The sequence below is a fragment of the Thunnus maccoyii genome, chromosome 16 (assembly GCF_910596095.1).
Source record: "Thunnus maccoyii chromosome 16, fThuMac1.1, whole genome shotgun sequence".
Lineage (NCBI taxonomy): Eukaryota > Metazoa > Chordata > Actinopteri > Scombriformes > Scombridae > Thunnus > Thunnus maccoyii.
In genome coordinates, this window is record NC_056548.1 from 17,701,462 (window position 1) to 17,714,402 (window position 12,941).

Here is a 12,941-nt window from a genome sequence, read left to right on the forward strand (position 1 = left end):
GGGCTCAGGTCTGACAGAACCTGTGCAGGTGATCTAAAGGCTGCTGTAGGGCCTCCTTGGTCATCTGCATACAGCAGGCATGATTTCTGTGTCATATTGGATGATATTAGGTGCTGAAGACTGTTCTAGTGTTTTAGCCAATTCATTAGTATAAATGTTGAATACATTAGGGGTCAGATTTACAGCCCTGTTTCACTCCACGTTCCTGAGAAAACAAATCTGTTTGCTTGTTGCCAATTCTAACAGCACATTTGTTATTTGTGTACATTGATTTTATTACATCATATGTTTTACCACTGACACCCATTTCAGTCAGATTACAGAAAAAGCTGTCATGCCAAACTGAGTCAAATGTTTTTTTGAAATCTACAAAACATGCAAAGATTTTGCCTTTGCTTTGGTTTATTTATTTGTCAGTTAGGAGAGAGGACAAGGATGTGGTCTGATGTTTGGTAATTTGGGAGAAATCCAGTTTGACTTTTACTCAGGATGTTGTTTTCATCAGTGAAGTGCATTAGTCTGCTGTTTATAATGCTGCAGAACAGTTTTCCAAAATTACTGTTAACACAGATTCCCCTATAATTATTTGGGTCAAATTTGTCACCATTATTGTAAATTGGTGTCATCAATCCTTGGTCCCAAATATCTGGGAAAATGCCTGCAGCTAGGACAGTAATTTCAACTTTTAGGATAGTCAGTATGAATTTAATGTCTGAGTATCTGATCTTTTCATTTAAAATGGCGTCAACACCAAAGGCCTCTCTAGGTTTTAGATTGTTTACTTTTTCAAGTAATTCTTTTTCTGTAATTGACGTGTCATTGGGATTCTGGTAGTCTTTAATTGCTGATTCAAGAATGTGTGATTTGTCCAAATATCTCCATTTTTGATTGCCAAATCATCATTCATTGATTTGTTTCGGGTTTTCCAATTTTCCCAGAATTGATTGGATTCAATTTATCCTTCAATGACTTTAAATAGATTTTGGATATGCTTTTCCTTTTCTGTTCTTAGGGTATATTTGTATTGTTTTAGTGTTTTTCCGTAATGAAGGTGTATCATTTAGTTGTCTGGGTCCCGTTGTTTCTGATCGGATAACTTTCTCAGTCTTTCCTTATATTTTTACACTCTGTCAAACCTTTTGTCATCATTTAATCTTTTAGGTTTGCTCTTTGTCTTTAAATCTGTCAGTGTTGCTGATTTATCAAATATAATATTTATGTTCTCAACAGCCACATTTACACTTTCATTATTGAAGGGGAATGATATCGAAAGGAATCCGTCCAGGAGTGATTGGATTTGTTGGCTACTAATTTGCCTTTGCTGTGTGTACTCCATCTGTAGGAGAGGGAGGGTGTAGTTTATTGGGCTGGTTTACCACATGATTGGGCTGTGCTCTCCTCAGATAGGTGGTTATTTTACTGTTATCTGAAAGAGGTGTTAAGGGGCTGACTGGGAATGCTCTAAGAGACACAAGATTGAGGTCAGAAATAAAATAGTTGACTGTGCTGCTGCCAAGAGATGAGCTGTCGGTATACCTTCCAAGAGAATCCCCTCTTAGCCTACCTTCGACTATGTACAGACCCAGCGTACGACAGAGTTGGAGGAGCTGTGTCCCATTTGTATTAGTCAGTTTGTCATAGTTCTTTCTGGTGGGGTATGCAGCGAGGCGTATGTTGTTGTTATCTAGTAAATGTTAATCCCCATGAGTATCAATGGTGTCTGGTTTGTCTGCTGTTCTAGCCTTCAGGCCAGACCAGAACATTTCCTTGATTCTGGAAATGATTAATCTCCCCTTCTTGAATGGAGAAACTCTCCTCATTGAAAAAAGGTGACTCAGATGGGGGAATGTATGTAGGGCAAAGGAAAACCTCCTTATCAGTTGAAATCATTTGCTTTTTCATTTTTAGCCAGATGTAGAATTCTCCATTTTTTTATTAATTCTATTGAATGGGTTAGTTGAGATTTGTAACAAATGATCAATCGCCCTGAGTCCCTGCCCTGTGTAACTCCTTTCATTTAGATAGATAAGATAATGATTTCTCTATAACCTTGTGGACAACCAGTGGAAACATTACATTTACACCATGTTTCCTGAAGAACAACAATATCTACATTATGAATCTCCTACAGGAACTCTGGGTTTCTGCTCTTCCAGTCAAAAGCAGAGGACTGGAGTCCCTGTATGTTCCAACAAGAGAAAGAAAATGATATCATGGTTCATTCTTTACATTTCAAATGAGAAAAACATCGACTAAAACAAGAACTATTATAATCGGTTTTGTTTGTCATTTATTTTCCCTGTGTTTGTGTGTGCGCATGTGCAGTTTTTGTTTTTAAACTTTTTTTTTTTTTTTTTTTTACACAACAGAGCAGGCTCAGTAGTGAATGTTACACACTCTCTTTAACCTCTCAGATGTTAGAAAAATAAAGGGCTTTGCAGTTGTGACAGGCTTGTGTAGACATAATAACCCCCCCTGATCGGTGGTTGTTTGGGTTGTATTGGGAGCGTAGCAGCATGGACTCACACCATCAGGCAGTCGCCTGCATAAAGATGTTATCTGCACTCTGAATATCACCGCTAGGTTGAGAAACCACACCAAGCCAGGGTGTGAATGTTGACTGTGCAGGTATTTACAGGAAAATGTGGCTTTCCAAGCCATAACCTGGCCCTCGTACACACTTGATAGACACGAATAAACAGCTAGCTGACAAATATCTTTGGGGTGAGACTGAAAAACAGAATGGGAAAAACAAGTTTGCTTTTGCTTTCATTCAGTCTTTTATTCAGGTATGTCCTGTTTTTATATGTATATCTCCGTCACAAAAATTGCACCTGGGACAATGCACTTACACAGCTTTTCAAACTGTATATAAACAGGTTTCTGCCTCTGTGTGTACAATATCAGATGATATGGCTTTTGCATTGTGTAGAACAGTAAATATATAGTATGAACTTAAGAATGTAGAAGGAAAGTGTGAGAATATGAAGCATAATCACTCAAGCCTGCTGATGCTACACTGGTGCCAACTTTTGTGTCGTACATTATGCAAGGCTGTTGGCAGCAACAGTGGTACAGAATGAGTCAACAAGAATTCTTAATTATTATATCTACATTTTATTGTGGCTCTACTCATTCCACATTGGATTTGAAATAAAACAACAAACTAAATAATGACTTTTAGTTTAAGGGTGTTTCTGTACTGGGTGAACCTTATCCCTATACAGACCTGTATAGACATAGATACCACAGTAATATCACTGTGTAGCACAAAAGCAATTAGGCTGTACACCTTTTACTAAGACACATAATACACTGTGGTCGGTGGTGAACATGCCCATTACCTTACTTCTGAAGTATCAGTTTACCATTGAATTTAGTGTCATTTTGTTGTCTTCAGATGGCCCCAAGCAAGTTAATTACAGCATTCATCGTCTGTCTACAGGATTAAGTTTCCAAAGACAGACAGTGACGGTTCCAGAGGACCACCCTCATCTTCTTTTTTGTTGATGTGTCTCTCACAGTGTGGTCATGTTCCATGCAAACCGTGCGTGTATGTATGTACAGTATGAATACACAGACATGTAGGAACCGGTGTAGAGCATGACTTTTACAAACAGACTGGTCTGTCTGTAGCTTCAGGGAGTCCAGTGTAGTATCTTTGTGGGCTCTTTCTTGTCTCCTAAATAAAACCCACCCAAACCACCAAGAGTCTTTTTCACTCAGCCCCTCTCAACTCTCTTTCTCCTCCTCTTGCATTTTTCCTCACTACTTTCCCACTCCGCCGCCTACAATAACATTCATCCTTGGCCTTTACAGCTGCTGTGTACTTGTAAACAGGTAAAGCATCAGAACTAATGGCAGCGAACACATACATGTGTGTTAGGGCTGCGAGTGTGCGGATAAAAGCAGCTATTGTTCAGAGTTTTTATACAGTCTCTGGCTTGTCTGGAAGGGAGCCACGCGAGACCATAAAGCACATTATAATCTTAATTTACTGCAAATTGTTCCCTGCCATTTAATGTCTATTAATGGCTTTAATACAATGTTTATTGTTTTCAAATGGGATTTCTTCCCTTTGCTCAAATTGCACTGCATATCTTAACGGGCATACCGTAACAAAATCTTTTTATAGCTCTGTAATGTTTCATGTGGGAAGAAATAAAAACAACAGATTTTTCGTTTTACATTGGTAAGAAAAGTGTGTGTGTGTATGTGTGTGTGTGTGTGTGTGTGTGTGTATGTGTGTATGTGTGTGTGTCTGTGGAGAGAAAATGCCACCCATGCAGCTCCTTACCGCTGCCGTGTGATTAATGGACAGGCTTTTTGCTGAGGGATGCTGATTACGAGATATTTTGACTAAGATCTGATTAGCCAAGCCAAAGGCCTATTTTATTACACACAAAACATTCCACTTACTGGTCCTGGGTTCCACTGAACGTCCCTCATTAAGTGCTGAGTGTGGTTGGATCCCCTGTCTGTGAACCACTCTCCCTGTTTTACATTTGTCAGATACTCCCACACTCCACTCTAGCACAATGTTTGTATGCCTATGATGACAGTGTGGCTGCCGTATGACTCAGAGTCTTTTTAAGAATGATTAATGGATTGGGCCCCGCTATCATAATAAGGCCATAGAGTGTTAACTGTAACTTTAATTTGTTGTCCTCGGAGTGTTTTCATGATCGTGGCTCCAAGCTGCTCCGCTGTGTTCCCTGCAACAGCCGAGAAACAGTTCAGCAGCAATAATTTATCTCCGAATGATGCAAGAGTAATTCAATTGTCCTCGCCTATGAAGAAAACACATGAAGGAAATACTTTGTGCTGCTGTTGTTATTTAGGGCCAACAGGCTGCATGGCCAGGGTGGGGAGATTATTGTTTTTGGGTGTTTGTCTCTTGTGTTGAAGTTTCCAGCAGCGCCCATCCAATAATAAAAAAATTTAAAAAAACACGCTCTTCATCATCCCTTTTTTTTTTTTTCTGTCACGTTTTTTTTCTTTCCCTCCCTCTTTAATGGGTGTGATGTGGATGTTCGCTGCCTCTCATCTCCTTGTCTGTGATGCTTGTTGTGGGCTCTCTGCGGGCGCATTTAACAGCGCTCCCCCCCGGCAGCGGTCGAGCCGCAGAACAAACGTGTCTGCCAGTGAGCGGCTCAGCAGGCTCATGGGGCAGGAGCGGCGTCTGCTCCTAATTGGGGGAAAATGCGCGGCACATGGAGTCTGCTTGTCGGGGGCTGGTGAGGTGGTGTAACACCTCCCTATTTTCCCCTGTTGTTGTGGTGCCACTGATGAGGCACTCCAGGCTCAAACCCATTTATTCCAGTGCTCTGTTCCCCAAACCTAATACATAATGTTTTATGACACACGTGCTCTCTCCATCTCTCCCTTAGTCTCAATCTGTGTGTGTGTGTGTGTTTTTGTACAAAAGTGGACAAAATGGGATAAGCTTGCAAGTGGAAAAGTAAATCCTAGTGCTCTGCTGAAGCAAGTACTTCTTAGCAGTGGGGGTCCAGTCCATCCTTAAGTGTTAAAGAAGTTAAAGATGGCAGTTGCAGTTGGCAAACTTTGTCCAGTTCCATCATCAGTATATAAAATGAGCAGTTACACCAATTTAAACCTCATGGTTGTACCATATTTTGTACTCTAAACCCATATAATATACAGCAAACCAAATGAAATATGCTGCACAAAACCCAGTTTGGATTTTCTTCAGTTCATGTTAATACAGATAATGAAAATAAAAGTGGAGAAGTGTTTTAAGGAGGTTTGGCCAAGCATCAGACTAGCCCAGAGTTATATGACTGTCCTCTGATGTATCTATGAGCAGTCCAACAAAAGATCTGTAGACTGTACTATAGCTTCCAATAAATACATTTTGACAGAGTATTAACTGCTTATACATTTCTAACAGAGTTGCATCAAGCATTGTCAAGTAAAACTGGCAAAGATCTCTGTTGGATCAAAGCATTTGCTTTGTGAAATTCTATTGATTGGGAACCACAGTATGTATCAATACATTGTGCTGACATTTGTATGACATCTGCCTCCAGTTTGTTTTTTTGTTCCAGCACTCATAAGTGTTTTGGATGTGCACGCTCTCAACTTTTTCTCCAAACTTCTGTATGGCCATGATTTGTTTAACAGATGACTTAATGATTTTTAAGCAAACACTGCAATAACTAATGTGCATGCACTAATAAAAGTAACTCATCCTGTTAAACTAGAATTACCCAGCCTACTATTATTCAACCAAGTGCAATATCAAGCCATCGCTCGCTGTCACGCTGGCTTTTGTATGCTTAACACTGGCATTGACCTGAGATGCTAGAACAAACAGTGCTGGTTATGGCAGCTTTGAAACCTCCAACCCCCCGGCCTATTCTCAACACAGTCTGTTCTTTTGAAGTGCCATTAGAGGGATTTTTCCTCTGGCTCTATAGCTGGGCTTTGCCCTATCCCTGTAAAATACTGTGGTTTCCTTGCACGCTGCAGCTGGGGCCGGCGGGTCGTCGGCTTAGGGTGACACTCCCCAGAGCAGTGCGAAGGCTTTCATAGGCCAACAGTGTCGCAGTGAGCCATGTATCAGTCAGTGAAATGAGAGGGAAAATTGGGATAGAATGGATGAATTTTTACACGGGGAACTTCCTGACCATTTTGTGACTTTCTCTGTGTCACTCAGCGCTTGGCTATTATTAGCGTGAAATATATACAATGTAAAAGCTTTATCATTTCTGTCAGATTTCCAGCTTTGTACTGCTGGAGCTCATAGTTTATTGCCCCAGTTGGACAAGATACTGACTTTATGATGGGGTGAAGTTATTTCTGGTAGCCATTAGAGTGCCATTCTTCTTGTTAATATATAGTGACAATATGTAGACTGCATAACCTTCCCAGCCATGAGAAAATTATTGACTGTATGTACGAAAATATTCACAGCCCCAGTTTGTTTTTGATCTACCGTCTTACGTAAGCAACTTCATGACAGATGAAATGTGTATGTACTTAGTATGTAATGTAATAGAGCCAATCCCTCAGTAGCAGGCTTTGGTGAATGTTTCTCTCTTGAGTGATTGGGTATATAACATGCATGTAATCAGTAGCAGAAAGACACAAGTCATGCTGCCAAATGCCACATAATTGGGCTATGATAAAACTCTGGAAACGCTTGTGACTTTGATACTCTTCATCCTTTATTTTCAGGGAGCAGATCTTAGAGGTTTCTAATTCTGTCTCGCTCTGCTGACTTCCCAGTCTGTGGTGAAAACCTTTTGATTCATTTTGTCTTTTCCCTTCGTAGAACTGTATGGTTTTGACGTGCTCATTGACACCAACCTCAAACCCTGGTTGTTAGAGGTGAACCTTTCTCCCTCCTTGGCCTGGTGAGTGACACTGTCATAATCATTTTTACTCCACCAACTCAAGCAAGGGCTTTTCTTTGAATATGTAAAAAAAAGAGGTAAATAAAAAAAAGAAGGCATGTAGAAGGAAATGGCACGAGCTACATTTTTTTAAACACACCCTCAGGCTAGATGTTGTTTCTATTTCCACAAAAATATCAGTTTAGCGGTTTAGTCAAGGTCAGTCAACAAATCTGTATCTTCTTATGAATGTTGACTTATTTTTCTGTGCATGTGGTATAAATTTTGTGTTTGTTTTTTTGTTTCATTTTTTTTCTTCTTCTACTTATTTACAGTGATGCGCCCTTGGATCTGAAGATAAAGGCCAGCATGATTGCAGACATGTTCTCGCTTGTGGGTGAGTACATACTACAACAGTGATTAAAAACAACATCCATTTGATTCCAGGGTTTTGCACCAATGATTGCACGTCATAGACATCCAGGTTATATAATTTAAATGTCCAAATCTTGAGTCATATTATTTACCCTTACATTAGAGCGAAGGAACTTTAAGTAAACAGAAACTACAACAAAACATCATTCTTTTCATATGTCTCTCAAAAAATGATAATATCACAGAAGCAGATGTTGTTAAAAACATATTAAAAGAACTAAAAATGTGGTTTCCTATGAATGAATGAAAGAATTGAGCTGGAACATCTGGATTAAAACAGAAAAATCTTGAAGATATACTGTAGTATCATGGTGATCAGTCATCAGACGGGTCTGAAGGACTCTTAAAATAACTGATCACAACATTAAACTGGTTTAAAGCCACACAAGACCAAATGTCAACAGCCACACTGACGTCAGCATACTCACAATGACAATGCTGCTGGTATATGATTATTATGATCGCCTTCTCACTTCAGCACGTTGCTGTACCAAATTTCATGGCAATCCTTCATTCCAGTCTGGACCAAAGTGGTGAACCAACCCACAGACAGACCAATATTTCCACCCTTATAGCCATGTCGCTACCATGGATAAAATGCATTAATCATTGTAGATTACACAGTTAAAGGATTAGTCATTGCAAAATCATTTACTTGGATTAACAATCTTAATTGTGGAGAGGTCAAGAGTCATACTCTTTAGTTATGAGCCTGCAGAAGGTTCCACTGTGTTGGTTTCAGTCAAGTATTTCTGAATTTCCCTTTTCACCCTCTTTTTTTTTCACTAACTGTGAAGGCCTAGATGCTTGTTGGCCTTTCTTGTAACCAGCAGGTTTCAAGCTGGTGGAGACAGTCGTCTATTGTTAAATGTTTAATATTTTCCTACATTCCACCAGTTGAGTTTGCGCAAACTACCAAAAATAGCTGTATGGCTTCATGATGGGAGCTCCAGTGTTGAGAGAATAAACCACAGCCTTCATTAATTAACATTAAATGACTTGCGGACAAAATTGTCAAGGAAGGTCTTAGCTGTTTTGTAGTCATTAAGCTTTCTTGAGAAACTGGATCCTACATGTCAAACTAAAGCAATCGCAAGCATGAAGACATGAAAAATGCCTAGCCCAAGGCAGAGATAAACACTGTTTATACAACAGTGTTTGCAGAAGAGAAAGAGATGTGTCTCTGTTATGTCTCCACCCCTCTTAATTATTGAATTCTCATGCAGAAGAAGAGCTTGAAAATATTTTGTGATATCCAGGTTTATCTCATATTCTGCCCACTACCAATGGTGCACATATACAATCCGAAAGTTCATCTTTTACCTTGTAGATGCTACTATACGTATAGTAAAAAACAAATTACCCTGTCTCTTGATGATTCAACTTTACTTAATCATCTACTTTAACTTTCTAGCCACTCGCAGCATACATGGAGCCCACTGATTTGCAGGCGTCAATCTCAACTGGCACCGAACCATTAAGTCTGTCTGTGGTCTGGGCCTAATGATATTAAAAGAATGGCTATTGTGCGTGTGCATGCACATATGCGTGCGTGCTATAGCCTAGGCCATGCTGTGGCTTGAAACCCTCCCCTCCGGCTCATTAAATGAAAGAGTAGAATAATAAATTGCCAGTTATCTTTGGACTGAGACATTACTGCGGGTCTGGGGAAAATGAGCAGTGGCATGTAAAACACAGCACATCTATTATGTAGCAAACAAACTAAGTCGCTGTAGGCTGATAACACTTGGGTCGCATCCCAGACCTGTATATAATGACAGCATTCCATTAGCATTCATTTTCCGCCTGTGTGTAGCTGTCAGCTCCGTGTCGCTCCATGTTTGTAATAATTGCTGTGTTTAGGTAAGAGCGCGGCAGGGGCCTGATTCCTACCTGACGGCTTGGATGAGGCAACACAAATAGCTTCGAGCTCTGAGCCGTCAATAGACTTCATCCAACTCGAGTGTGACTGCAGACATATTTCTCTAACGTCTCACTTTTACCGCTAGCTAGTTTCGAGGGAGTGTGGGAATTAATAAACAGAGGATCATAGATTGAAATCTTATTGACAGAGTGGAAATGTAAACATTTTTCCCACCCTTATAAACTACCAGTGAGATGCACTTAAGCGAGGCAGTGATGCACAACAGGAGGCTGTGTTTATATTTATTAGAATTCATGAAAGCATCATATTGTTAAAGACACTTTTTATTTACATGTTTTATTTCTTTCTTGCCACACGTTCCGCGTTGATTTCTTGCACAAACACTGAAGATCTGATGCAATAAACAGACTACAGGTCATGGGAATGAGTATCATATTTTAAACCTGATGTCACTGATATACCACTTTATGGCTGATTTGTGTCCCTGCAGGCTTTGTGTGTCAGGACCCCCTGTCGAGGCAGCCGCGCTCTGAGCGAGTCACCCTCGACCCCAGCCTCAAGCACCCGGCCCAAAGAACACAGGTATTGGACGCTCACATACACACACACACACACACACACACACACACACATATACACATAAACACAGTGCGAACAGCCAAGCCAAGTGTTGCACTCACTTACCTCTCCTTGTGAAACATTCCCATTCTTGTTTTGGTCTTTCTTTTGCTTACAGTACATTCCTGCCACTGTCATTGAGCTCTTCTCATCCCCTCATGGAAAATTTACTGTAATGCAAAACAACTGCTAATGTAATTACACTGTTTGAGTGACATCAGTTTGTAAGTGCTGCACTCTGTGGCTTATTGTTTTATCATTTCTAATCAAGTGACTAATGCTCTCACTGGGCCTTGTTGGCTAATGATGCCACAGCAGCTAATGCACTTGGCTCCCTCCACTCGACTACTGCACCCAGATTTGGCCTAGGATGTGCTGGAGGGAGATTACTACATCAGACAGATTTCTGCTCCACCTTATGTTGTGTAAAAGGCCTGTTTAGACATACAGTAACAATGTCTCATTGTTGCGTGTTGATGCAGTATGAATACGTGCGCAACAGTTATTCTGACGCTCACCTGCAACCCACTGTCTTCACCCATTGCCTCTTAGAAACCTTTTTCTGCACCGACAGGCACTGCTCACACCAGAGTGGTAAGTTTTCTTCTGACTCATCCATATTAATCATCCTTTGCCTTGTCCTTTTGCAATTCCCTGATGCCTGTTACATTACCGGTAAGAAATTGCTTACTCCTTTTTGCTCATTTGATTATGTAGCTTTACTATTTCTCATAGTGACAGACAAATGGCTTATATCGATTCCTAATGCCGTATTTTAATAGATTTCTCATTACATTAGCAAAGTGGCCCGCTTTAGCAAATGCTGCAATGCACCACTTAGCTCAAAAGTTCAGAAAGTTTGCTTTGTAGAGTCTCAGTTACACAGACATACCTAAAACAAGCCAGACTCTAAAGCAGGCTTGTCATAGAGGCTGCTGAAGAACTCCAGGGGCCTACAGAGAACCTGTCCTCTTCCTTTACTCTGATTGGGGCAACAGTTGAGGCGAGGGTTTAGGCCTTGTCACTTTTTGGCTGCCTTTGTATCCCCCCCAGCCGCATCAGACAAATTAAATGTAATCCCCCCTGCTATTTAGATGACAAATTCTGTATGTGATCCTGTGGGGTTGTTGCCCGCTGTCTGGCCCCGAGTTCTAACCTGTGTGCCAGAGTTGTCAATCACAGCCTGGTAGTGAATGCAGAAGAATGCCAACTCGTATCAAAAAATGCTCCATTAATGTGACAGGGAGAAAAGAAGAGAAGGGAGATTCTTTTTGGGTGTTCAGGATATCTTTTTCACATTTTCCATCTATAAATGAGAAATATGCTTCAGATCTGTAAATAATTGTCAGTGACAGATGACTTTTTTTTAAACAATAATTTAAGAATTGCAACTATTCAGACAACCTTTGAGCATATTTAAATTCAAACTTTTTTTTTAACTTTTGCAAGTATTTGTGTTGGAAAGATGAATGGTAATACATGGTTTGTATTAGTTAATATTAGTGATATTATCTCTACTCTTTTCCCCCGCTAGCGGCAGAGGCCTGCATCAGCTGGTAACTCAGAAACAGAGGGGATGAAAGACAAGCTGGGAGCTAAACAAGGCCATGGAGACAGCACTCTGAGCTTAACTGCTGAAGAGGTACAGTCTTAATAATGGCAGTGTGACATACTGTGTGTGATACACTTTAAATACAACAGATTGTTAAACTGAATAAACACAGACTCTGTTTTCTTTCACTAATATAGATTAAAGTGCTTAGGAGGATAAAGGAAGAGTATGAGAGACGAGGGGGCTTCATCAGAATCTTCCCCACCGCAGAAACATGGGAGCTCTATGGGTAAGACGAACTAGAAAGAAGAGACTGATCACTTATAATCCAGCTACTACTCTTGACTGTCACTAATTGAACCACCAGACTAATGCCTGCCATGCACTAGAAGGCTTTGAAAAGACTGTTAAAAGACTGAAGTCTGACACCCTCTCACATCTGAAGACAATGGGTCAAATCCACAAAGAATGGATCGCACCCGCTAATAGTACCGTCAATTGTGGAGCACTTGTTCTACCCCGAGAGACAGAGTGTGCACGCAGTTAACACCAACTATCGCTAATAACTCCACCTTTATTGTGTGTGGCAATTAGCGCTGGTCTTTGTGAATTGGACTGTTTTTGCAATGAGGCTTATTTGCATAGAAAGGGGCCAATTTTGCGCCAAATATATGAATATTACCTATTTTACATTCATGCAAATGGCACAGGCGCACACGATTTGCTTAGCAGCGCAGTTTGAGGGTGCTTTGTGAATTACACACTATCTTTTTATCTCATTTACACAGGTTTAGTGTCCGCAAAAGCCACGCAATCCTTTTGTGGATTTGGCCCAATATGTTATAATTTTGCAGAGATCAGGGGATCTTGCAGGGTCACTATTTGCAAGACTACAACTAGATTCCTTTTGAGATTATTTCCCATCCTGCTCCTGGTGGAAATTTACAAGAAGAAAAACTGTTGAACAATGGAGCAGAAACAGAAGCAGCTTTTGGCCACAGCTGCCCCTGTGTGTGCAGTGGTTTGTTCTGAAAAATCTGCCAAAAAAGAAAAAAAAAAAAAAAGAGTAGACACCGCAGAATGTGGACATGAC

The 12,941-nt window shown here is 40.5% G+C and overlaps 1 protein-coding gene across 4 annotated transcripts in view; it reads left to right on the forward strand.

Annotated features, from left to right (window-relative positions):
* ttll5 (tubulin tyrosine ligase-like family, member 5) overlaps positions 1-12,941 on the forward strand; it is a 54,513-nt gene that overhangs the window by 12,031 nt on the left and 29,541 nt on the right. For all 4 annotated transcript variants that reach the window (XM_042389415.1, XM_042389418.1, XM_042389416.1 and 1 more), the window contains exons 13-18: positions 7,298-7,379; positions 7,694-7,755; positions 10,169-10,260; positions 10,849-10,890; positions 11,831-11,938; positions 12,046-12,137. In XM_042389415.1, coding sequence (XP_042245349.1) covers positions 7,298-7,379; positions 7,694-7,755; positions 10,169-10,260; positions 10,849-10,890; positions 11,831-11,938; positions 12,046-12,137 — 478 coding nt within the window. The remainder of the gene's footprint in view (positions 1-7,297; positions 7,380-7,693; positions 7,756-10,168; positions 10,261-10,848; positions 10,891-11,830; positions 11,939-12,045; positions 12,138-12,941) is intronic.